The 27522-nt window shown below is 44.0% G+C and overlaps 1 protein-coding gene across 3 annotated transcripts in view; it reads left to right on the top strand.

The window, feature by feature from the left end:
* PAX5 (paired box 5) overlaps positions 1-27522 on the top strand; it is a 688652-nt gene that overhangs the window by 612176 nt on the left and 48954 nt on the right. For all 3 annotated transcript variants that reach the window (XM_069630476.1, XM_069630474.1, XM_069630475.1), the window contains one exon: positions 14586-14672. In XM_069630476.1, coding sequence (XP_069486577.1) covers positions 14586-14672 — 87 coding nt within the window. The remainder of the gene's footprint in view (positions 1-14585; positions 14673-27522) is intronic.

Below are 27522 nucleotides of genomic sequence, written 5' to 3'. Positions count from 1 at the left end.
TGCTCCACCACATTGGCCCTAAGGCCCTGGGACACATTTCTCTTAGAGTGTCAAACTGAAAGCAAAAAGATGTTGATGGAAGGTTTGGAATAAATCCTAATGACTAGCAAGGCTTCGGGTTGTATATTGATTATTCATGAGCCCACCTGTGCTGCTACAGAGGGAGAACTAACTCTCTGGAAGGATGGGTGGACAATGCTAAAGACCGGGTTGTGGAACTGGTAGGTTGCAGAGGCGGGTCAATGCTTGAAGCAGTAGCAGAAATGTGTAATTGGAGAATGCTCTGAAATCAAAGGGAAGAAATAGAGTTATCCTCTTGTGTGCACCCGCCGCCATGGGCAGTGTGCATGGCATTGCACGTGTGCAGCGTATTCCAGAGCTGTACGCTCAGTGTGAAATGCTTTGACTGACATGTGTTGTTCCCTGCTTGTGTGGGATAATGTATCGGGTGATACCTGTTTTCATGCTGATGCCACCAGCGAAGATGATGCAGTCACCTAGCACTCTATGGTACATTCACTTTAACCATTCTTGGAATGTTTGACGTGTTAATGCCTTCCTTAACTATATCTCATTACAAAGTTGTTTTTGTTAAGACATGTTCTATATATGGAAATTATTCCACGTGACATACAGTAATTGAGCCTGCTTCACGAGCCCACACCTCGCTCTCCTCTCTAGGAAGGGTGCAGTTGCTGTATTTCTTTTGTTTATATTTCTATTTCCTAATCTTTGGGGATTGGTGGAGTTCATAAGGATCCAGTCCTGTTTCCCATTCAGTAGGTTCTTTATTTGAGGGTGGCGTTGGAAGGTGTATCCTGTGTTTTTTTAGGGTATCCTCATGTTTACCCTTTCTCCTACTGAAATTGTTTGAGGGTTAGACCCAAGAGAGCTTGACATTATATTCTAATCTCTGGGGCAAACATTGCAACACATGAGGTCATTTCTCTGACACTGTGCCAGTTGTTTGTAATCTTTCGGGTTGAGTTGCCACCCACAGCGGCACAGCATACTCTCCCTCTTGTTTGCATTTAATATTTTGCAGGATGATCTGGCGTTATTTAGTTTGGTCTTTCCTCTTTTTTCATTGTTTTTTGACGATCAACTGTGCCGTACCATGTGGCTTCTATTTGAATGACTGCGTCTGGATCCTTTAGTATATGCCTCATTAGCCTAAAATCAAAGCAGTACTACTATGTTCCCCAATATATATCTGATAAAGTGCCCTCTAGTGCAGGTTACAAAGGCGAGTTGCAATTTCCTTTTTACTTATGGCAAGGGTGTGTAATTGTAATTGGTTATTTGTAGAGTGCTTATACACAAGGGAAGTGCTTCAAAGTGCTTCAAGGCGGGAAGGGAACAAGGGAAAACAGTAGTCATACTTAGGCCTTGAAGTTTCCGAATGATCTAACAAAATTAACTAGTATTAGGCCAGACGCATTTCTACTAGTGCAAGTGCATGACAGGAGGGAAGGAGAGAGGGAGGGGGAGAAGGGAAGAGCAAACCATTGTGCGCCTAGGCACAAGTATTTCATGCGCAACCAAGCTAGGGAGGGAAGACAAAGGGAGGACAGGACAAAATGATCTGGCTAGGCCTGGTGCATTGAGGGTCGCGCAACTGCGCAGACATGAAGTGCGAGGGAGAGGAGGGGGGACAAGTGCGCCCGGTCCATCAGGGTCTGGGTTAAGTGCAGAAGAGGGTGCCCCTCACATGGAACGTATTTTGAGTGCAGAAGTGCGAGGCAGAGTGCAGAGGCCAGAGGCAAGTGTGGGACTGGCGGGGGAGCCTGGGACTTGTGTGGCTCTGGAGGTGCACCAGGCACAGTAAACTGAGCACAGTTGGGAAAGAAAACAGGAGAGGAGTAAAGGGTGTTAGAAGGGGAGAGGGAGGGAGAAAGAGGAAGAGACGAGGAACGTATTGAGGAGTGTCCAGAACTTGAGGAGCTCCGCTCAAGACGGACAGAGGCAGGGAGGCTGTTCCAGAGGGAGGCCTTTTCTTCCTTATAATACATGGCTTTACACTGTCACCCCCTTTAAAACCTGGACTCTTGTTTAATGTAATATAAGAAATCTTCCAGTTACTGATGCATTTATTCAATATAGAATATGTTTGGAATAAAACAAATGATAACATCATTTTTGATTTGTTTCTTATAAAAAAGAATAACATGCAGATTCTTCCACTTTTATTGAACTCCAGGAGCCACAATCTATCCATATACCATAAACAGTTGCTTGCCATTTAATGGCTGTAAAGCGTCATAGAAAGCATCGGAAAGGAATTTGAAAAGCTTGTCACAGCATTAATGAAGCGCTGCATTGGCAAGTGGCGTTCTGCTCTCTGCGGACTCAAGCCTCAGAATTAGGGCGTGATTTATGGAATTATTAGCACGGAGAAAAGTCACTTTGCACTGCACTGCCAATAAACACACTGACTTACAGAACAGTGCAAAGTGTATTTCTGCAGTGCAAAGTCACTTTGCACCACAAAATTACACTTTGCACTGTGCTGTAAATAACTTTGCACTGAAAAAGTACTCTTTGCACTGTGAATTGGGCCCAATTAGCGTCGTGCAAAGAGTACTTTTAGAGAAAAGTGCAAAGTGTATTTTTTGCAGTGCAAAGGACTGGGAAAATACACTCTGCACTGTTCTGTAAATCAGGGTGTTTGTTGGCAGCGCAAAGTGACTTAAATTCCATAAATCAGGCCCATTGTCATGTCACAACTGAAGTGCAATAACTGATTCTGGAGCAATATTGTAACTGTCTCATTACAGGCTAGCTGTGACATCACTGCTGACCTGTAAAAAGAACAATATTTGAAGGCTTTTCATCCAGCTATGGCAGCTATGGCAGGCTGCCATGTATTATAAATGGATTATGTGTCCCAGTTCATCCCTGAATGGGGTTAGTCTTCGTCTCATTTAATTGCTAGGGACACAAAATGTTTATGTTAAATTTCGACACATCTGGGGAATAAAGATCGCTCTGTGTTTATGGTCACAAAATATTCTCTCTAGAAATAATTCCTCTTGTTCCTAATATGTGTTAATAATTTAGATCCTGCAGGTTTACACAAAGTTACTCCTTACTGAGGAAGTGTGCGGTGCTGAGACACCGGCTGTAGCGATGATGGAAAAATTTGAATTTGTTGTTGAAAATCAAAAAAGTTTGTTAACATCCAAGAATGACAGAATCGTAGATAACCAATCTCTGTGGCAACGTCTGAAATGTCACTCATTTTCAGATTGGTTCTTTTTTCTAATTTACTTTAATATCGCTGCTTAAAATAAGTACTTAATTTTGAACTGTTTCTTAAAAAAACATGGCCAACTGAAAGCACTTTAGCTCTCATTCATCTTAAAGCCATTATCCATGACCTTTGAAATCTATGACACCACAATCTACATGTACACAGTTAAAATAGAAGAGTATTAAGAGAGCCATCGCCAAGTGGATAACTGCAGGACTGGACTGGAAACCAAAAGTGGCTTGGAATCCTTTTTCCAAGTGAGCCTTTTTTGTGGCACATGGCTGAATGCAGCGATCAAGCCAAACGCCTATAAATATGGTTTGGGAGGTTCCCCGTCAAAGCACTTTTGGATAGATGTGTCCAAATGGTGTATCTTACAAGCACATTTGTCCCCACGTAGAGATGACAAGGTAGTTATCAGTGAGGATTAACATACTGGAACTTTATAACAAATCCCTGCATCTAAGAGATTTGAGGGATGGTGATGGTAATTGGTTATTTATAACGCGCTTAATACCCAGAGGTTTCTACGCGCGACCCGGGGATAGAACCTGTGTTGCTCTGCATCGTCTTGCTTCCAAGGCGAGCGTGTTGCTCCTGAGCTCGTTGTGAATGAGAGGCCAATCGAAGGAAGGTGGGGTGGTAACTGAGAGAGATGTTAAGGAGAGCAGATAACTAGTGTACCCATACGTAAGCGGCCCAATGGTGGCACGACTTGCTTGGGAATCTCTAAAGTTGCATGTAAGCCAGCACACCACTAGACTTGTCCAACACTGGTTGTGTCTGTCTGGATAAAGAAACAAGATCCTGATCTCTGGCCCAGATGATCTTCCTTTCCTCTCTTTCAAATAACCAGACTGCCTCGGCCCCCGTCTAATACCAGTCAGGAGCATGTGTCTAGCCTAGGCATCTTATTTGACCATGATCTCCCCGCCATGCCACAAATGGACTCTGTTATCGAATAAAAATGCATTCCAGCGCCCTTCATTAGGCTGGGTGTGGCATGAATGAGGTAAGACATTAAGACTTGCAGAGAGAAACTCTCTGTGTGTTTTACCTCACCCGTGCCTTTTGGAACGGATACCCTTCACGGAGCGGGTTGCGGAGTGGAGAATGCACCTTAATGCCAAGCAATAGAAAGTTTTACTTCACCTACAACATCCAAGGAGTTTCAAACGTGTCATCTGAATCTAAAAGGCATCACAAAAGTAATTGTGAGTACAAACTATATCTGTAGCAGAGGCAGATTAATATGGGTGCTAAGACTTTAAAATTTCACAACAGAAGAAGATACATCTCTCTAAGTACCATATAATGGAAACCATTGGAGGGCAGCAAGAGCCTTTAAAAGAAAAATAAAGGTATATCACAATGCATTAAGTGATGTCATGTTTGCATGGATAAACTATGAGATTGCAAACCTGTGAAATTACTACAGTTTACTGCTTAAATTAGATACAGTAGCAGTTTTAACACTTAATTTTAGAACACACTAATCCAGTGCAAGCTTCTGTCACCAATATACTGCTCGACTGTTTAGTGGCAGGGGACCAACTTAAGCAGGTACCTTAACTGTTCAGTTTCATGTCATTTCTTAACACCCTAGTAGCCCCTCTACACAGCAAAGTGAATGTAACTGGGTTCCCTAGACCCATTCCATACCTCTTCCACCAAGTCCTTAGCCCACATATTGTGTCGGCGTGACATTCAGCTTGGCACATTTGTTGAATTCAAATGCAGAGCAATGCTGGCGGCACAAAGTGTGTTTTTCTCTTTAAAAGGTCAAAAGGGAAAGATAGTGTCCCTCCCCCATTTCCTTGCTCCTTGATTCCTGGAGAAGGGAACTATTAAAGGGGGTGTAGATTGAAGGCTCACCTAGACATAGGCCACTTTAGGTTAGCGCAGAGTAGGTCTGACATCATAGCTGATTCTTGGTCTCAGTCATTCCTTCCCGGCTGTGTCTGCTCAATGCCCGTCTACACCCTCCCCCCCCAACCTTCCCACCCCCCACCCCCCTAGCAAATTGACCAGCCCTCCTCCTAACTGGCTGGGCGCAAGGCAGTGGAAAACATGTACCAATGCCGGGCGGTGGGATCGAAATGTTAGCAAACAGGATCTCAACATCTCCTGCCAGCCCCTTAAGAAATATTGGTATTGATTCCAATTCTGCACCAGCAGATTTTCCACACGGACTTGCCTAACTCACAAGTAATACATGAGACCCACATTGTGATTGCTTGAGATATTATTTGATCAGGACCGATGGCAGTCAAGGGCAGCTGGATCCAGCAATGTAAAGCCTTGTTGGGGCCCTCCTGAGTCCCACCATACAGCAAACACAATGCTTTAGAGAGCGAAGGTCTGGCACATGCTCTCTAATCAAACAGTAAGGGGCACAGGGCTTTCTTTGCATGTATGCAGGAAAACCTATTTGAAGTTGAAAGACTAACAGCCATTGATACCATGTGGTGCATATGGTCCTGGTAAAATGCACACGCATTTGCAGCCTAACTGCTAACGCATGAATAGCACAGTTTAGGGTGTCGGGAGACCACTTAACAGCCAAATACCAGTGTAGTGACTAAAGATGACCTATAGTGAAATAAAGGGGCCTTGTCATCTTGCTTTATTCTGGTGTGTTATACAGTGACCATGCCTCCACTGTGAGGAACAAATAAGCAACATGCCATGTTGAACGGAATACATAGGTAGCAATGTGTGACCCTTTAGCCACGCCACTTCATGCCTGTGTGCTCCATCACTAGGGACTGAGACAGCAAGTGAAAGGAGGCCTCAGTAGCCCCACTATTTATTCAAATATGTGTGCAGTGCTTTAAGTGTGCTGGGGCTCCAGCAGTCTCCAAAAAGTGGGGCTGAGCCGGGGCCCTGCTGTGACCGACCCGGGCACACCACATCCCGGCGGGACACATTATTGCTGTGGCTGGCTGGCATTTCTGTCATTCACTGTAACTTCCTCTGGTGACTCCTTGTGAGAGTAATCACCAGAGGAAGTTACTGTCCTTTTGTTTCACCTCCCAAGGTCACAGAGGCATCTTTAACCCTCAGCGAACCTTTGGACTATGTGATATGTTTATAAAATATGGCTTGAAAAGTACACAAACTATAGTAAGGTACAAATACAAATATGTAAATGTTTATGTACATTTATATATTTGTTTGCGTACCTTACTATGGTTTGTGTACTTTTCAGGGCACGCACATTATGCAAGCCATGCCCCCAAATGAGAGCCCCCCCTCAATATATTACCCGACTTAAAGCCTTGTTTGTGTGTGTACGCGCGTATGTGCACAGCAGACCTGTCTACATTCGCTGTTACAGAAGACCCCCGGTCGGTCGCAAGACCCCTTATGTAACTAACTATCTATGTAAACAAACAAAAGCAGTAGGTAAACAGACTAATGAGGGAGATCTGGACACAGGGAGCAGCCTGCTTGGGCCCGCTAAGGGTTGGAGCATGGTGTCAATAAAGATTCTGCAGCCTTTAAATTCTCTATTGTCATAATGTTCATGTGTTCGCTGAAGTTTAATTGTCTTTAAAGTGGACGCTCTCTTTTACTAAACTTCTAGGGGCTGAGAAAGAGCTAAATGGCTTCACTGGTTGAACGGAATTTGGGTCTGTGCAATGAGTGTAGCATTACAGATGCATCATTCAAGACGCCGTATGTGGACGCAGCCGTACTGTGGTGTCTCCACCCACACACATCCATGTGATTGGCCACAAGTGATTTGTTTGTAGCCAATCATGTGAAGGTGTGGGTGGTGTAGCAGGGTCTGCGGAAAACCTGGCGACTCCACGCTCTTCCCCGAGACCCAGAGAAGAGCATAAAAACCCAGAGACTAGGCAGGTCTGGCGCGCAGGCCTGTATTTGAGCACATATGGAAGTGAATGTTGGATAGGTATCTCAGTATTGGGCAATACATCTAGGAGCAATCTGACCTTGCTTAGGAAATTGATATGTGGCAATTTGAAGGAAGCCTTGGGCTATATTATGTCACAATGTGAAAGCGCCATTGGATAATATTTTCAAAGCATTGGGGAAGAGGGAAGGGGCAGTGTTCTGGGGCAACCTGGGGTATCACCAACAGGGAAGTTAATCAGAGATGAAATGTATGGTTCGTTAAAAGCTACGCATTAATGGTATGTGCCGCGCATTCCGCTAGCTGCGCCTGTGCATTTAGGTGGCTACGTTTAGTATTTAGCTCTGCTCTTCATGCAACCAAGCACGTAGATTGTGACGGTTATTGGATTTTGCAGTGAGCATTCATGACCCATGGGATTACTTGCACAAAAGGAAATGTTAGAGAACAGACATAAAGTCAGGAGACACTCTGGGAGAGGTGCCACAGGAAATTTGCTGTAAATAAATGTATATCCTTTTCGAAGGATTAATCATCTATTTGGTGGATAATGGATCTGCTAATTAATTCACACCTGCTTACATATAGAAGCCATAGATTGTGATCAGTTCATTCTAAGCAACTAAGAACTTTGGTGATAAACCCAAACATGTTATGAGTTTCTTTGCTATATAGGATTTGTTCCACAAGCACATTTACCTGTATGTAATCCTTTTGGAAAGCAACACTCACATGCATGCGGCAACCATCTAAACACATGCACCCACACATATTACATACACCTGCGTACCCATCATATGCACGATACAGCCCCACACACACAGACACACTCACAGATATATAGCCCATGTACTCATCTACACATACAGGTGTGCGTGCACAGGCACCCACACAAAGACAACTTAGGGTTCCAATTCACAGAATGATCTTGAGCGTCTCAGAGCTGGAACACCGCCTGTGTCTTCCCTGAACCATGTAAACATTGTGATTTTGCGATCTTGTATTTGCAGCTCATTGTGCACTAATTGCATGGTCCTCTTAGTTCTGTTGTTGGATATTTGTGGGTGGCTTAATGCTGTGTGCTAGGCGATCATCGAGGTTGTGCAATGCGAAAGAGATATAGTTTCAGCCTCTTGGGTCTGATCCAAGAAATGCCACCATATTGTGTGCTGCAGGCAGTCATATCAGGAGATCAAAGCGCCGCATATCCAGCCATGATGAAATCATGTACTACGAATGTTGGACAGGATGACCTGAGTTCAAGTATATTTAGTTGAAAGAGAAAGATTGTACACAGTGATATGTGCGAGAAGCAGTAAAGAGCAATCTGAATTTACGCTTGTGCTCCAGAACGCCGATCTATGCACCATACATAATGACAACTTGCAGGAATTGTAAGTAAATACATCAGGCTAAATACTTCAAATCAAAAAAAGGTAGCAGGCGCTCCTCTCCAGAAAGAACAAGGCATGATAACCTGTTCTGAGATGAGAGTTTGCAGCACACGCTTTTTGCTCACTGTACCTTTCACAGATGGGAAATATCCATTTGCATATCAGTCTTTGTCCCGCCCACATGGGCAGTCCAGCACCGAAATGCAATGGCAATTCCTCTCTGAACAAGAGTACCACCAGCAACCCCATACACGTGTTTCAGCCTTGTTGGGCATCATCAGTGAGGTGAAGCTGTGCCTCTCTAAGCACAGTGAGCAGGGAGTCCACGTCTGGTTGCCCCTGGGTAACTTAGGGTGACCAACCCCAAGTTCCTTGAAAACATTTCAAAAAAAGGTAGCAGGCGTTCCTCTTCAGAAAGAACATGGCATGATAACCTGTTGGAGATGAGAGTTTGCAGCACACGCTTTTTGCTCACTGTACCTTTCACAGATGGGAAATATCCATTTGCATATCAGTCTTTGTCTGGCCAACATGGGCAGTCAAAGTGAATGTGGGAAATCAGCTTTGGGATTGGTTAAAGGCAAGGTTCCCAACACTTTGGCTCTTTGGCTCTTTGGGTGTATTGTGCTGTGGTAGCCATGGTCCCTCACCTCTATATTGGCTAAGGCGGATGGCAGTTGTAGCCCAAATCCTCTTGAGAGCCAAAGGTTGCCATGCCCCAGTTACAGGGCAACCACCGTGCATACCGTGTCACCTGGCAGTTTTTCTTAGGGGCGTATAGTTCACTGAGCAGGGCTGTCAAGAAGCTTCAGTGATGAGCCTGGAATCTATGTGGCCACGCAATGTACCTGTTTCGATTCTTTGGGATTGACCTCCGGTGGCTCGCATACATCTCTTCATACGATTTTAAATCAAAATGTTCCTATGTTATTCCATTCCCTCAGAGTTGTGCATGTCGCATATATAATAACTAAAATCAAAATGGAATAATTATTGAATATTAGAAAAAGAAAGATGGTCACACACCAAAACAAGTGAATTGGTCTCATCGGGCAGCGCGTCTTTCCAGCTGTTTAAACATGAAAATTTATATGATCCCTGACGAGGACTCACGATTTGAGACAATTCGATAAGGAGAATTTGGAGTGCGCGTGGTTTAACTCAACATAAACTTTGATAAGCAATAGTCGAGGAGCTGCATGGTGAGGTCCACATTTAGACATGGCTTCCGAGGGATGGGATATCGAACTGGCGAAAACCACAATGGAATTGTGAAGTGTGTTAGCCACTGAGTAAAGCTGGCCAGCAAGCAGTCATTCCCCTGACCGACACTACAGAGGTTTCGAAATGCGGTGACCGGCAGTGTCAACATCTCACTATGTACGTTAGGAGAGCCGCTCATCATGGGTTGCGAGGCGACACTCACTTTACACTCGTACACTCGTTTACATGAATGAGTAACTGAAAAAGGGAAGGAGGATAGAGCGAAACATGTCCACCAGAGATGCGTCATTATTGGTTCATGGCATCTGAAACTGCAAAGCATTTTCTTGCTGCCTCAGCATTCTTTGGAATAATGGAGATCAGTGGTCGAAGTGTACGAAAAGAAGTAGTGGAACTATGTTCCCCGCTGGCCTATCCTCGCTCCCCACAATCCCCTTCGTCATGCCCCAAATAAACGCCTAAACAAATGGGCCTGCTGTTTAAAGGAACGTTCAGTGCAGTGCACCAAAGTATTCAGCTTCTTCCTACCTTTTATTTTAAAACATAACCATTCCAGAACTTTTCCTTTCAAAATAAAAGTATAGGAACGGTAAAAGTTAATTAAAAAAAGTAGAGGAGCACCACTCCCAAACGATCCCGCCCACTTCGACCACTGAGGGAGATCCTGCTGGAAAGTGGATGTGTATGTAAACTTAATTTTTTCTGCCCAAGAACAATTTCCTTTGGGAATTCATTCTTCGAGAACAAAGTGTTCCATTCCCCAAAACATGCTATGAAAACACGGCTTCTGTTTTGAACAATTATGATGTACTGTTCCCGATATTTATGAGCAGTGACTTGTTACCGTGTAAAACACATTGTGTACGCCAGAGTGGATCACACTGCCGCAGAAAACGATTCTGCGTCGGAATTGCCTTTCCATGCGCAGGTGTCATAGAGCGCGTCATATGTGGAAATCACTTCCCCCCCGCTGACGCCGCTATTTATTTGCATTCATTGGTTAAGAACAAGCCTTCAACGCCAAGTTATAATATGAAGAAAACAAGAAAAATAATGAATTGTATTCACACCATTTATAAAAATGTAGATCAACGCAACTTGATCCTAAAATAGAGCTGTCTTCTTTACAATAGTACAAATATAATATTTAGCTTACACTTATACCATGAATCCCAGAGTAGAAGAGGCCATTTCAGCTAAGAAGCCACATAGGCCACATAACCATGCATTAAACACCCCCCCGTGAAGCTCATCTCCAGGTCAGAGCCACTGAGAAATGCTTTGGGGAGTAGACAAAGCAACTCAAAGGCACCCCTTCCACTCCAGAGAATTGTTTTTGTCTCACAGGGCAGCACTACTTCATTCATTGGTTTATAAACCCAAGAAAGACAGAAGAGCGCTCGAGGATGCATACAAACTCAAATCCGTTTCCCCATCATTAGAGAACATCAGGGTGGTATAGTCGGACATGTTTATGATTGGAGAATTGGCGTCTGTTTAGCAAACATCTCAAATGTTATGGTGGACCGTCTACTGGAGTGGAGAACGCCATTTCGGCTTACAAGCCAGAGTGCCAGCCAGTAGCATACCATGGAAGTTCAACACCAGTTTAGAGCCAGTGAGCAATGCATTGTGGGTTGGCCAATTAGCTCCAAAGCATGACTTGTTCTTCAGAAAATTGCCATTGTCACGCAGGTTAACGCTATTGAATGCATAGTGTTTTCAGCCCAAAACATACATTGCTTAAGGAAGCAGACAACCATATACATATGTGGTCCATTTCATGAACGACAGTAGTTGCCTAAATATTATTTCATTCCTATTTCTTCCAGTTGGACATTAATACATTGACAGCATTGAACACTAGCCAAATATGTGTGGCAAGTGGAGCCTTCCGTACATAATAACAGCAATTCACCCTCTCACCGGAGACCATACTGTAAATATAGAGCCTGTGAACAATTCCCTTCTGCCTTTTTTGTTAGCATATGGCATAATGTTATCACATATTTAAAGTCTCAATATTACACGGCTGCTTGCATAGACACAAATAACAATTAGCATGAGTGGTATAATACCATGCTTCATTAACCTCCCCAGTTGGCAATGGCCCAAAATGGAATTTTAAAAATATGTGTCTCCTCAGCACAGGAACATGAAATCATAGTCTGGGGAGGATAGGTCGAGGCAACACGTTTGCCTTGGAAGCAAGACGACGCAGAGCAACAAAGGTTCCGTCCCTGGGGGGGCCGCACTTTGAAACCTCTGGGTATTAAGCGCGTTATTAATAACCAATTATAATAATTATCTGGTGGTGTATACCGATGTAACAAGTAGATGGCATCACCTTTACAAGCTCTTTTGCTGATTTTTTTTAAAGTTCTCATAATCTGTCTGATAATCAATGGTCCTCGCTGTTTTTTTCAACTCATCCAATTTGAAACTTTGACATGGTTTTTACTTATTTATTAGGGTCCTTCATCCTTCCTGTCCTACTAATAGCCTAATTTGGATGTGTAAAAAAAAAGTATCTGCCTTAACAATAACAACATCATGGGCCTTAATAAGGGCATGGCTGCCTCCAAACTCGGGTCAGGGTTCCTATAGGGCTCAATGGGAATGGGGAGCATGCTAACAACGGGCCCGTTAATGACAGGCCCATTCTTAGCATGCTGGACCGCTCGCGAGACCCGCTAAGGACGTCTGGTAAAACAAGGCATCCAGAGCGGTTACCGGCGCTTTTAACCCCAGATATAGGAGCCATCCTGTATGTCACAATTTAGACCTAGATGAGAACAGCATATGAAAACACATTCAGGCGCATTTTCGTTGGAGCATAATGTAACAAGCACACGTAAAAATCTTGCGTAAGGCGTTGGCGCATGTTGGTTACGTCACACCCCATTTTCATTCATTTGTATGGCGGAGAGGTGGGGTGGAACGCAACTTGTATTTCCGCCACCTCCCTTCTCCTCGGCCATACAAATGCCCCAACATTTGTACCAATGTCGTGGGGATGCCTATGCAGCCTTCCGGCCTTATGCACCAGCAGCCAGGAGACTCCACAGGCATCCAATGTAAATGCTGCCTGCCATGCGAGCATACGTTACATATTCAGTTATACTACTCTTTGTGGGTGGTTACCTGTGCTTTCATATATTTCTCCCAATTTGTTTTAGTCATCATATTTTCTTGTTTTTGCAGAGGAACCCCATGTTCACAATGTATGAATTTCTATAAAAGGGCATACTTACGCATTTTAATGATGTCTTTTATCCCTTGATATACCTGTACTTCTTTTCTTTTAATTGATCAACAATCTCTTATATTGCTGATCCATTCCTTTTCTCATGCTTAGTTATATTTCTAATGTGATATGGGTTCAGGTTTTAATATATTTTCGTATTTTCAGATGATCGCTAATTTTTTCTCAACAATATTATTGGATAATATCAATTGTACTTCTTTGTCCATCATTTTTTCAAATCTGGTGTAATCACCATTTTACACATTTGTAGAACTAATTCTTCCAATAACTCCAGATATAAATGCTACTAAAAGTATTCCTCTTTTTGTTTATGATCAACAATACCCATAGGTGCAGCAAGCCCACCCATAGTGGCAGGAATGTGCTATACAAGACCGCTTTACATTACATTACATGTGTATCTTACTCAGGCTACTAGCTATCTATGCAGGGATGCTAAAACATGTTTGTACGTCTAATTCTGTTAATACATCTATTACTGTGACCCATAATATTCATTATCAAATTAATCAAACCTATAGAATTCTTAACTAGGTTATATTTAGATGGCAGTTCCGTAATTAAAAGTAGCTAATCACTAGCTCGATTAATGACTTGTAGACTTTCTAAAGAATTAAATTGTTGTCCTCAACAAATTCAAGTTAGTGAAAGGTATCTAGATCTTTCATCGCCCTCCATAATTGTGTGAAGAGATTGGTTGCACTTAAAATGTCAACTTACTGAATCATAGTTATTTAATTGTAGCGTTGAAACAGTTAATTTGATTATGGGCTAACATTTGTATAATTTCAAGTGAAAAGGGAAAAAATAAATAAAGGGCCTAAAAAAGTGGGAAGAGGGAAGTTTTGGGGCAAGGTTAGGGGCATAAGAGAGGGTCTCCCATGAATAAAAAAAACCTTACGTGTCACAAAAAAGGTTGTACATTTAGTTCATTTTTCAGGAAGTCTCTAAAAAGCCAGCTCTAGCCAATTGGTTAGATGTAACTCCCTTAGAATGATTTGCCTTTCACAGTGCATGTTATTGGCTTCCAAACTAAGAACACTCATTATTGTGGCTGATTCTGAGATTTTAATTTAATAGTAGGTTCAACAAGCAAACAGCTTTTAAATGTGATCAAAATGATCTACTATGAAAATGAGGTCAGTGAAACCGGGTATCGTCAATGCTCAGAAATCTGTGCATACATGTAGGGCGAGTATATTTGGCAGATACATGCGCCAGATGCATGGACATTAACAATACACAGAATCTATGAAACTGACTCCGAACAAAATCCTCTTGAATTGCTGTATGTTTGCAATAGTTGGCCCCCTGCCATATAATACTTAAATACTCGGGCTAATCAATTATATGGTATGAAGACAATATCGAGTATTGCATTCTCACATAAATAGAATAGGCATCATTGACCGGGTCTCAAAATTATCTTACACCAGTTTAAAAACATTCTGAAATAATTTGAGTGAAGTGATCTATGCGTCTCTTGGAATTAATTCCGAGCTGTTTTTTAAAAAAATCGTATAGCCTTTTGGTGATCTGTTTCCTGTTTTTATTCTTTAAATGCAGGTGGCGATTTCTCTGGAAGCCCTTACAGCCACCCGCAGTACTCAACATATAACGATTCATGGAGATTCCCCAATCCGGGGCTACTGGGTAAGCATCTTCTGTTCCATCCTTCTACCCAAGGCATCCAGACCGCCTCTGAGACTGCAGAGCACTGCAACTTGTTTTTAACAGTGGTTGCCAATTTATGAAAAGTGTTCTTTTCTTTGGTGCTTGACTGTTGTCATGTGGCTGTTGGGTACTTTGTATGTTACATGTCATTTGTAGAGTGCTCACCTTCCACTAGTTTAGTTTTGAAGATCTTTGCTCACTCTGGGTGTACCAATTTGAACTGTTCTTATTTTTTAGATGATCATAAGCCGGCAATGCAGAGAAAGTTTCATTGAGGACAACATGGCTGTTGCTGTGCGATGCGTGGATGTGAAGCGCGTGGTTGTCATTGGTTGGCCATGCCAGTTGCTTGTATAGGGTTTGTGCCTGTTCACATTATGAACACTTTACAGGCTGAATGGTACTGCGATTAGAATGTCTGCAAGGTATTAGTGGGGAGTTGGAATGAAGGCTCTGAGTCAGTCAATGCAAACCGGGGACTCGGGTGATTCACAGTAGCATAGCAGAACCTAACATAGCATGACATATACTAGCATTCCATAAGACAGCCTAAATAGGCATGACAAGACACAATAGGGTGAAACGTGGCAAGGCACAACAAGTGAGTAGCCTTGGCAGGTGGTTCGGGTATCCATAGGCCTTTCTCATCTCCTACCTGTTCAGGTTTGGTCGTTGACCTGATACATACACCTGTGCGCAATTCCTTATTGGTGCTGTCAGTTGTTGCTGGTGCGTGGCCTGTGAGAGGGTGGCGTGGCATAATCTAACAGTGTGTAGTAGAAGAGCTGTGCAGCCACGGCAAGGGGACAGGGTAGCATAGCTCTTCACCACATGCCTCTCTGTCTAAGTGTGGCAAGCCTGAATGTTGTGCAAGATCAGATCAGTTCTCTGGAGTGGCTTCTGATGGCCTAGCTTATGGGGTAGGGGGAGGGAATGGTGCAGTCTTGATGTCAGGTGCTAGTGAGGTGTGGCGTCTACTTCTTCAGAAGCTCGGTGGTTATGTGGGTCCAATGAATTATCATACCAAGATCTCTGACAAGGCATGGGTACACTTAATTATAATGTACCCGTGGTGGCATCCAGCAGGAAGGGTTTGTTTGCTGCATCAAAACAGAGAACATTTAAGAAATGTTGCTCCTGCATTGGGAGCATAAGGTTCTGAGTTCTCATACCCTTCCCTCATACTTATGCCATCCTCTGTTAATACCACCAGTTTTCTCCGTCAACCTACCCCTTCTCCAAACTCCTCCCGTTGGTCTCTCCTGCCAACTCCCATTTCTGGCTTCGCACTCCGGGACTGTCAACCTCTCTCTCTTGAACCGATGCGTTATCCTGAATGTGCAGAAATCATTGAGGAATAGAAGGTATGGGGAGGGGAGATGCCTGGAGACTGCCCTCAATTCCCGTAGTGCAGTGCTGAAGGCTCTGGGAGGCATGAACATGCTTTGGTTGAGCGAAGGAGGTTGCTGTTATATGAAAATCTCAGGCCCCCATTTGTTGTTTCTTAGGATGCTGGTTGACAGGCTAGGAGAAGTCAGGCCATACCCTACCTTGCACAGATGGTCTTCCCAATGCAGCACCATGTGTTGTAATTGTCTATCTATTGCACAACACATACTATAAGGTTTAATCTCTTTCCAAGTGTTCCAAATATCTTAAAACAAGGGTACTCCTTTACAGTAAGATGAAGTGTTTTGCCATTGGTCATGTCATTTTGTCAAGTAGTCCTTCGTGAACAGAGGATAGCACAGGGGCAACGTGCTGGTCTTGAAAGCAACAGAGGTTTGAATCCAACATCTGCTCTTAGAAACTTGAGCATTTAAAAAAAAACACAAATAAAGTGAGGGAGATGAAATTCGAGCTGGTGTCCTAGTCAAACAGCGAAGCCACGGCTGCACAGCTCCTTCTGCAAAGGTACTTGTCTCACAATGATTGGCTGTATACTGCAGTACTACCTCCTGGCAAGCTCACCCTTGCCAGGAGGTGTTAGGCAGAATCCTATGCAGTTCTCTTAGGGAGCACTACAGAAGATTAGGACTACGGGTATATGCAATAAATCCCCTTTGGTATCAGTCTGTACCACACAGATTAAGTTGGTAGCTGCGGCTGAGCAGCCAGACCTATCTCAAGAGGGAGATGGGCAGTATTCAGGGTTTACACCATAAAACTACAACACTATGGGACAAGAAAACACTGACCAAAGCTTTGTATCAAAAAGAATATATATATATTTATTTTACGGACTCTTAACTCAACACACGAGTCACTATCATTAAAGCAAGTTAAAACAGTCAAGAAAAAGTATACACAACTCGCTATTTAAATTGTAGACACGTTTGAGCAAGAGTGAAAACTGAGCAAAATGGCGCAGTGTAAACCAAGCAGCAATGGCAATCTAAACATTTCTTCAGAGGGAGGGAAAGGTCAAGTTATACAGGGTTAGACTCCTAAACACACCAGCAACACTTTCCAATTGGATTGTGAACAAGTTAGGCAAGGTAGCACTTTAGCATAAGCAATACTTAGGTGAAAACTGAGCAAAATGGCACTTCAACAATATATAAAGGGGAAGGAAAGGTGGTTATAAGAGATTAGGTGCAGCAACACATTTCTTGATGAAAAGCAATCTAGAGAAGGCAGTTGTAGCAGAATTAGCCAGAGTCAATAGGCCTGTGCCAGAGTCAGTGGCACGAGGCAAAGTGTCCAGGATCAAACGGTTCTAGTAGCTGCAGTCAAGCCTTTGTTTAACGGTTGAAAAGGAGGGTGCAGAAGGTAAAAAGACAATGTTAGATGATAGGGAGGGCCAGCCCAGAAGGTAAGTAAAGGATTTAAAACACCTTTAGCAGTACCCAACGAAAGGGGAGGCCTGGCGGAACAATGTACCTTAAAATTGGAAGAGGCTCCGGCGGTGGCGGTAGTTCCTGGGAGTTCCTGCAGTTCGGGAGATCCAGCAGAGGAAGAGAGGCTCTCATAGTGGAGGAAGGTTCGAGTCACTACACTGCCCAGGGAACAAGACGGCCGCGGTGATGCCAAAATGGAATAAAAGGTATGCTCCTTTAAATCGCGGTCGTGGTGGACGGGTGCCTGGCTATCCAGTCTCCTAGTGCTTGGCACTGGCGATTTGACCAAGGCAGGTCCGGGAAGGCGATTCCACCAGCTCAAGGGAAGAAGGCTTTTGCAGGTGAAGATCTTCTCTTGTCGTTGGAGAAAAGTGGTGAGGATCTGCAGCAGGGCTTTGCCGGTGGTTCAGTCGTTGCAGATGTCTTCAGCTTCTCTCCTCTTCAGATTTCTCAGGTCAAGTGGCGACGTCTTCTCCTCCAGTCCTCAGATCCCTGCTTTTATGCAGGAAAACCTCCTTTCATACAGCCTAGCTGTCACTCACACAGCGGAGTGGTTATCTGGCGGGAAAACCCCCCAGCCTATCAGGGCAGAGTGCGACTTGGGTTGTTTAGGCAACCCTGTTCAGGGTGCCTACTCCCCCTCCCCCACATCCTGTCTACCCCAGACTCACCGGCGCCTGAAGGAGGGCTTCTGTCCAGAAGCCCGTCAAAAGGACGAACAAAGGGGCCCAACCTGCGTTTGGATTACAGAGCGAGACACGAGAAAGAAATAGTATCAAAGATCTGGCAAAAAAACCCACCAGAGTAAAGTAAATAAAAAGATAAACCGGCGGTATGTTAAAGGCTATCATAAAAAGTGGTAGCCTCTACAATGGGAAAATCCCATAGGATAATATTTGCGGTCGAATATTAATGGTAGTAACCACTGCCACCAACCAGAAACTTTGGAGAGAGGGACTGGACAGTACCCTCTCGAAAATGAACACCAGGGAAAAACGATTAACCCTTCCCAGTACCTCCATAGTAAGATGGTGTCTACTGGTTTGGTTCATAACTATTGACTAGCAAAGTTAACGGTAACTTTGCATGCCCTGGGAGACAGTAGTCAGTCCCAGGGTATGGAGTCTATTTTTGGGGGTCACTATGACACCCCTGTGTTACTGCACTGTGGGTGCTGTGTAACACACATGAATACGATGATAACTAAGGGGGTGAGAAAAAACCCCCATAGACCATAAGCACAAAAATAGCCTCAAACACACATAAAAAATATGCCTCAGAGTGGGAAAAAGAGTCTCACTCTTAGCAGGAGAAAAAATAAACCCTGGAAATCCAGCAAAGCTGCTGGGGGACTCTATAGGGAAGGGAAATTAGCCTTTAAAGAGAATTCTCCCTAACAGGAGGCAAGTAGGGCATGGTCCTATGAACATATTTTTAAATTAAAACATGGATTGCTGATAGGTTGGGACTGCTGGAGTCAAAATGTTATTTTGTTTTTTGACTTAATGAGCTTGACAGTTGTTTGTACCGTGGTGTGTCTTTCATTTCATGGGGACAGGGTGTCGTCTGCCATTGATATTGACTCAAAGTTTAGTTGCAATGATCCCCTTGTTTGAAGCGAGGATCTGCGATGAAAGACTGAAAAAGTCCATTTTGAAATCAAAGGGATGTTTGATTGACTCCCTGCCAGATTCTGTTTGAAATTGACTGATGTGGGCGAGTGGGCGGGTGCAAAAGAGCGGCCTGTTGGATGGTTCATTAGCTAGCTGAAGAAATGGGATAGATTGTCTATTGTTTTCTGGTTGATGGGAATTGGACATCAGCGCGATTCAGGTATTAATTATTGGCGATGCCGCAATGGAGGGTGCAGTGAGCAAGGCAGCCACTTTACTATCACACGCCAATATCAATGCCAATTAGGGATTGGCCAGCAGTGGCTTGCTTTGTGACAAAGAGGAAATTGAGCATTCTCTTTTGAATCACCACAGACTGATTAACAAAGGTGTATGACGGCTAGTCCCGCCCTAGTCCCTTTGTTACTTTCCGCCAGTTCATGACCAGTCCCCTGTATTGTGGGCATCTACGGAGCATCAATCTTGAAAGTACCCTGAATTCTGTTGCAGAGAGTGTCACATATTGCTTAAGCCCAGAGGCGTTGCTGGGGGGGGGGGCTTTCAGGGAGGAGGGGCTGATGGAGTTGGGTCTTTTGGTTGTAGCCCCGGATAGAAGATCAAGGGTTACAACCGAAAAGGCTAGCTAGCCCTCAGTCCCGACTGTCCCAAAATTAGCGTAGCCCTGCACCTTTTGCAGATCTATTAAACGTCCTGTCACTTTTCAGGGATGGGTAGCCCAAAGGCATCCATTGAACGTATTTATTAAGAGCCCACCTGTCCATGAAAGGGTCTCATGGGGAAACGATTGCTTCGAGCCCTATGAGTCAACATATCGTATTCGTAGTCTTTTGCCAGTGAGAGGTGGACTCTGAGAGCTCAGGAAGTGGACAGGTCTGGCATCGTCGGCACTCCTCGACGCCAGGAAGGCAACGCCAGCCAACAAACCATAGCTCAGCTTATTCTGTACTAGTTGTCATTTGGTGCATATTTTATTAGTAACTTGGTTTTAAATATGACTTCATGTCAAGGCTACCTATTTCAAACACCTGTAATAATAGGTGTTCTCATTACCTATTTTAATGGTCCCAGGGAGGATGGAGGGCTGCGTTTCCCCCCTTTGAATGATAGTCACAGAATGTGCTCTTCAAGGGAGATTGAAAAGACCATGCTTATCTGACATTAATAAATGTAAGCATAAAACACGTCCAAATAATGGAGCATATACATCTCAATTGCTCTTTGTCTGCTTTGGGGTTGCTGCGTAGGGTCTGCGGTTGCCTGCCAGAACAGTTAATGGAATTCTTTTGTCAGATGGACTTGCCTTCAGGCTTGTGAAAGCCCTACACATACCTGGCACTGAAGGGTGGCGGTCAGGCTAAAGGCAGTGGGCAGGTTTAAGGTTAGGCGTCACATCTGGACGCAGAATGTTGTCCATTGTACAGCATAAACAATATGGTTAAAGGATCGTGCCAACCCCTTTAACCACTGGGCTGTGCAGGAAGTGGCGATACACAAGATGTGCACAACCTTTCCAGGCTCCGTTGCTTCTCGAAGCTAAGTCTGCGCTCAATATATTCTATAGTAATCATGGTAATAATTTCTGTTGCACAGGATGTGGACCATTGCGTCTTTGCCGCCGCCGCCATAATTGACAGTGTCGCAGTTCAGACTTGTTTTTGTTCTGTTTTAAGTGGTTAAACACAATTTCACCAAGCACGTTGTGAGAATGAGGAACTTCTGGTGCATATCATGTTTTCTGGTGGAACATGGTGCAATCGCAGCACACTACCAGCAGTGGGGCCTGCAACCATCTTACTATGATTGCCGTCAACAGTCATGGCTCATTGGGCTGACTCCAACCCCAATTTGACCTGTTATCCTATATCAAGAGATATCCAAAGGCTCTCCTTGACTTCAAATGTTTATCAAGTCAACTCCCGCATCTGCCTGTCGCGTAGGATGCCTGTGACACGTTCTAGAACATTGTCAAAAGCGAAGCCACTTTGACCTTGCACAAGATAATTAGGATTCTTCCGCATACATTTTGTGGACGAGAGAAGTAAGAAAAAAAATCCCAATTAATTGTCACCGCTCAAATGGACTTTTACATTTCCATCGGGAGAAAGCAGCTACCTGGGTCCAGCTCTCCATTTCCCACCTCGAGTAAGGATGGTGATCTTTGTAGCCTCGCATTTATCTTCTATCTTGTAGATAAAAAGAAATGTACAGTAAATTAACCGGAATGTCCCATCACAAAGCTTGCCCTTTTCATAAATCCCAGAGGGGATTACAAATGAAATCAGGCGATGCAATACAGAGCCCTGAAAACCTTGGAACAGTGAATAGCGAGTGGACTGTTTTGGCTTGTGTGTGTATTGGTTGGCTATTGCAGTGTCCTGGCACACCTTCAGGTGGGGGGTAAAGGGGCTGGGGTTCGGCAGACTCTGACACTGTGACAGCCTTTCCTGCCTTCCCTGATCCTGATTTCTGATCCTTGTGGGGAAATGGGAGGAGTCACAGTGAGACTTTCAAAGCTCTAGATTGCCCAGTGTTCTAACCAAAGTCCAGAGTGATGGGGCCGACTCCAAAATCCAGCTTTGAATCGCACAGGTTGCATGTCTGTCAGATATAGGGCCCTATGGAGAGTTGGGTGCTAAATGGGCTTTTTTATCTCCAGCTTTTTTCTGGAGATGAAAATCCCGTTTAGCGTCCTGTATTACCGCTGGCTGTGTTAGCGTGCAGTATTAGCACTGAAGATTCCCTATTGGGTGGAATGGACCCAAGGGGGAATGGGGATTTACAGTTAACACCCAACCATGATCCGGCGGTAATACTGCCAGACCGGTGGTGGCTAACGCTATTACAGCTGGGTGGTATTGCAACTGGGAAACCGCCAACTCGTGATGTGGCCCTTAGTCTGATGTTACCATTTGTCAGCAAGGTTTAAACAAAGTGGACAACATTTGCATAGTGAGCTCACAAACTGAAAGATGGAGAGAGCTTGAGCCTTTTACTGAGCTGCTCTAACAAATGGGTTCTGGTTATATCACTGTCATCAATACAGTGGCAGCTGACCAGATGTCTCTCAGCTGCCACGCAGACACTTCATGAAGAAAGCATGCCAAACAATATCGCAAAGATGCTAAAAGCGGCTTTTCATCCTTTTAAAAGCATCAGACCAACACGTTTCGTACTGTAGCCCTTCCTCAGTGCCAGACACCAGCCAGCTCTGGAACCAATGGAGTACAATCAGCCTCTGTATGATGCCTGCTGTTATGCTTATTGTTTGGGCTATACCGCAATATGTGGATCAGCCTGAAAGTGGGGGTATTCTTGCGTAAACCCAAAAGTAACTTTGGCTACACCTAACAAACATATTTATTAATATCAGCAGTTTCAACCATGTGGATCACAATGCACACAGTGCCAAACTGTAACACATCCCGCCCTGTCACTCCTTCTCAAAAATGATCTCATTTTTCTTTGACAATGGAATTGCGCAAGTTGTGCATTAACATTCACACGGGCAGGCATGCCCTGGTTATTGCTAAAAGTTTCACATTTAATTGTTACGTTGGATGGCCCATCTCTGTTGTGGTGGTATCAAGATTTTCTAGGAACATAGTGTTTCACCTCACTCTTGAGTAAACTGCTGTGTACTAGGATGCAATGCATCAAAGGTCGAAGTGAGCTGGAACAGACATGAACTAAGTGTATTCAAATTACTAATATATCAATATAATAATCGATTTATTTAGTTTGAAGCCTGACACAAGTAACTCATTTTTTGGGCCGATACTTTGATATTAATGGTTGCCCCATTTCTATTCTTTGTTGACTCAAAGGTGTGCACTATATATGTATTGTTCCAATAAACAAAACTACCCCAGTGCCTCTTTGTGGTCACTTTCTGCATCTATAATGATATGATATGGCATTTATAACGCGTCTGTACACAAGTGTTTCTAGGCTCATATCTCATATGTTAGAAGAAGAAGCCAGTTTGATGGAATTATTCTTATGCATTGAACAGTTTGGGTCCCTGTACTGATAATTAGCTTTACACTTCAATAATGAAAAATTGAAAGTGCCTGGGAATTTTAATCCTCAAAATAAAATGTCATATCAGGGCCAGCGATCTAAATGCACCCCAACACACTTGTTTCTAGAATTTCAAGAATGTGTAGGCACAAACCCCAAAAAGCCCTGCTAGTTGTTCCCTGTGAAGGGAAATCTGTTTCCACCAAAGAGAGCACACTGACACACTGAATACAGAACAGTGCACGAGGATGCACCTCCCTTTGCCCATCTATCCGTTCCACTCCCAGCCCTTAAGACATGTGTTGCTTACTGTTCCATCACTTGCTGTGTTACACCTTTACAGCTGTGATGCAGTATTTTAAGTCCATCAAGGATATGCCATCTAGTTAGGCCCACTGGGCTCGTAGCCAATACTTTGCAATTATGTTACATGATATCTACCGGGGAATTGCTGATGATCGTGAAGTTCCCATGGTGCTGTTCCCAGTGTCGAGGTTGGTTTCAACATTGCATTGAAGAAATGCTGTGTGCCTTTGTTAAAGGGACCGTCTGTTCCTGTGTCTCAGTGCTCGCAGGCGATGCTTGCATTTTTAGCTTCCTTTCAGTTACCAAGGGTCTCCTCAAATCGCTGCAGACCCTTTCAGTCCCCCGATATCACCAGCAGTGCCATTTCACGAAAGCCATAGGGATTTGTGAACGTGACGTCATCTCCCCATTGTCCCCACTCACCCCTCACAAGATGGGGCATCATATACCTTGGCCAGATGAAGACAAGAACATGCTCTGTAGGCAATCCTTATTGAGCATGTGAGGCAGAGGCATGTTGATAATCATTGAGAAGAGGCATAAATAACTAGCTGATTAAACTAGCAAATGCTGGAGGCATGATTGCTCTCAGTCACCTGGTAATCAGATTGGTCAAATCACAGTGACTTTCATTGCTTGCCTTCCCTGCTGCTCGCTCCTCCTTACCAAACAATGTTCTACTTCATGGCCCTTCCACCCTTGGACAAGACCAGTAAATACGATCAGCTTTGTAGTGCCAGAATTACCATCGGGGAAATATCTGCAGTCATGTTACCCTGCACTTGCACGATCTCAATGTCACTTGGCCTAGTAAGATCGTTGTCTCTGTCCTTCCTCGGTTCCCCCTTCTTTGCCTTGTTGCGCCTTGAAACACTTCTGTATGAGCATGTTACAAATGCCATATCATATCATATCATATCATGCAAACGGATGCAGCAGATATATCATCCCTCCACCTCTACCAGGATTGCCCAAGCATGTTGTTGAACCCCTCACAAACCCAACACTACTCAACATGTACTTCAAGGTTCTCCAAGACAGCGTGGAACTCAATTACTTAAACTATCTCACACAAAGCAATCCATATAAGATGAACTATCACACATCAATAATTACACAAAGCATTTCCCTTTGCTTAATGGCCTGAAAAAAGTCTTGGGTGCATAGTGTCACAAGTCTCTCCCCTTCTCACCTGTTTCTGTTGTGTACTTGCGACCTTCTGGGATTTCTTCTTCTTTACGGTCTGGGATTTGTATAGACCCGAACGCCGCTCTTCGGCGTCCAGCGTGAGAGTAGCGGTTCAGTTTCCAGGAGCGTTCACAAAGTACAGGGTAATTCCAGGAAGTAAATAAGGTATGCTCGGAGGCACGGAGGACCGTGACTCGAGCGCAGAAGGTTTTCCAGGAGATTGGAGAGGGAAGGGAACAGGAGGGGATTCAAGGAACTGGGAACAAAGAATCAAGCGAGAGCCCCGGTCGAACTCTGGCTAAGCACGTCCGACTACAGGTAGCGGTAGCGTTGAGACGCGCAGAGCCGCAGGGGCGTGTCTCTTTTGTAGGATGAGCAGCGTAGAACGCATAGACTGATCCAGAGCATTCCGTTCCGGGCGGCCATGTTGGAAGGATAACTGCATGCAAACCCCTGCGAGTCAGGGACCAGGAGTTCCACAAAGGACGTAGACGAAGGTTCATGACAGTTAGCTCAGGGGCAACGCGCTCGCCGCGGAAGCAAGACGGCACAGAGCAACACAGGTTTGATCTTCAGGTCCACGCTTAGAAACCTCTGGGTATTAAGCGTGTTATAAATAACCTATCATATCATAATCAAATAGCCCTCTTCTCCTCCTGTTCTCCCCTCTTGCATTCTTCACTTTTCTTCTCACTCACTCCTCAGAATATGGTCTGGAACTTCCCAGGTGAGGGCACAATACACCACGGACAAATATCAGGGGCTTTAAAACTACTGCATGGTTATCTGGCGCAGTACAAACGCAGAGTGAGATAACATAACAGGACTTGCAAATCTGTTTACAGTCATTGCAAACCGGTCCACAGGCTTGTGAGAGTCCCCAGAACATAGGTGGCTTTATTAAAGCTCCTGGTAATGTTTTTTCTAGGCCTCAGCCATATGCAGCCCACTGTCTCCACACCTAACGTTCACACACCTCTGCCCAGTATGTATTCCCTCATTCAACCATTGCGTGTACCCCCCCAACCCACCAACCCTCCAAATCAGCTACACACACCCTCTGGCCTGCTGGATCCACTTTTCCTTAAGCTCCAGCAATGCAATGTAAATCAGGACACAAAGGAAAGGGGGAGGAGGCTGCACATTCATGAAGAGGGTATACTGAGTGAATTATCTTCCAACTTTTTTTTCAAATACAGAAGGAATGAGAACTGCACCAGTCAGTATGATTATTGGTCGATTTCTTTTATCTTTTACTGAACGTAAATTGCTCAAAAAGTCAAAAGAACATGAATACAGAAAAACATCAACATGAATGGAATGTGGAAAAGTTTTAAAAGGAAGAACCGAAAGTCAAACAAGCCCAGAGGCTAAACAATATGTAGTGAACCAATACATCACAAATGGAAACCTTCCCAGTGCTACCCATCACCCGTGGCGCAACACTGTGTAAGACAACCAATAGACCAATCAAAAAGACACCAAACACAAATCAAAAGGAAAAAAAGCTGCAAACCAAAATGCCAGGGGTATCAATAGTATAGCTCTACGGCTGTACTACGGTATCAACTCTGACATCCGAAGGAAAAGGTCTGCAGACATTTGACGATTTAGTATGAACTTGAATACCAAAAAAGCACTGAATGCCTAATTAATCATGATGTTTAGCATATTCATTGAAAGTTGCCAACTCGTGTTTCGGCTCAATGAACGTCCTTGCACTTGAAACGTGCTCCGCCCTTCATCTGGGCAAAGAAACACAATTCCAACCCGGGAAGTCAAAATAAACACACCTACAGAAACAAAACACATATTAAGAATAAGCCACAGAATTAGAAACATTTCACACATATAGAGACTCACATATGAGCACAGACATTGAAAACATATAGGGCCCGATTCATGGAATATTTGCCCCGTTCAAAGTGACTTTGCACTGCTGAAAAGTGACTTTGCACAGCCGGCACAAACCCTGATTCATGGAACTGTGAAAAGTGTATTTTTGCTGTGCAAATTCTGGGCAAAGTCATTTTGTACTGCAAAAATGCGCTGACTTTGCCCAGACTTTTCACTGCAAAAATACACTTTGCACTGTTCCATGAATCAGGGTTTGTGTCGGCAATGCTAGGTCACTTTTCAGCAGTGCAAAGTCACTTTGAACCAGGCAAATATTCAATGAATTGGGCCCTATATGTTTTTATCATGAATGCACTTAGTCCATAGGGTGACTTATTTGAAAAGTGCGGCTTACCCCATTGCGTCCTGGGTCCCCACCGCCAGTTAGTCCTTACAATCTATCCTATTCTCATGGGGAAAGTGTAATGAGTGCAGCGGAAAAGATTGTTAGTTAACAATTTGAATAAGGAAAATGCAAAAATAAAAATGACTGACCTCAAATGCAAGGCTGCCAAATGCCTGTAGGGAGTGTCAGCCTGCTGTCCGAAGCAACTTTTAACCAGAAATTCAGTCAAATGTCGCATTGAACGCTGCCAATAGAAATACTGAAAAAGATAATAAATCAATGAACATCTAACTTCTCAGGCGAGTACATGAAATTAAGTTAGAGCCGATAGTGTGTGGCCGGTTGCGCACCATTTCCCAGGCCGTGATTTAACACGCGTCACCCACCTTCAGAAGGGATGATAGACTCGTGGAGGACCCTGGTAATGCCGGGTGTCCAGTTCACATCCAACAGTGAGATCAGCAAAGGAATTGAGACGCCAAAGAGTCAGAGATCTAAACGTTCCTGAAATCATGTGGCTTCCAATCACTTGATTGCATTTCGGGCCAGAAAACAGGCGGCCATCTTGGACTGCAAAGAAGGCATATATTTTCAGTAGA

This window comes from Ambystoma mexicanum, chromosome 6q (assembly GCF_040938575.1).
Source record: "Ambystoma mexicanum isolate Mex_15411 chromosome 6q, UKY_AmexF1_1, whole genome shotgun sequence".
In the NCBI taxonomy this organism is placed as follows: Eukaryota; Metazoa; Chordata; class Amphibia; order Caudata; family Ambystomatidae; genus Ambystoma; species Ambystoma mexicanum.
This window is presented reverse-complemented; position numbering and strand designations above follow the sequence as displayed.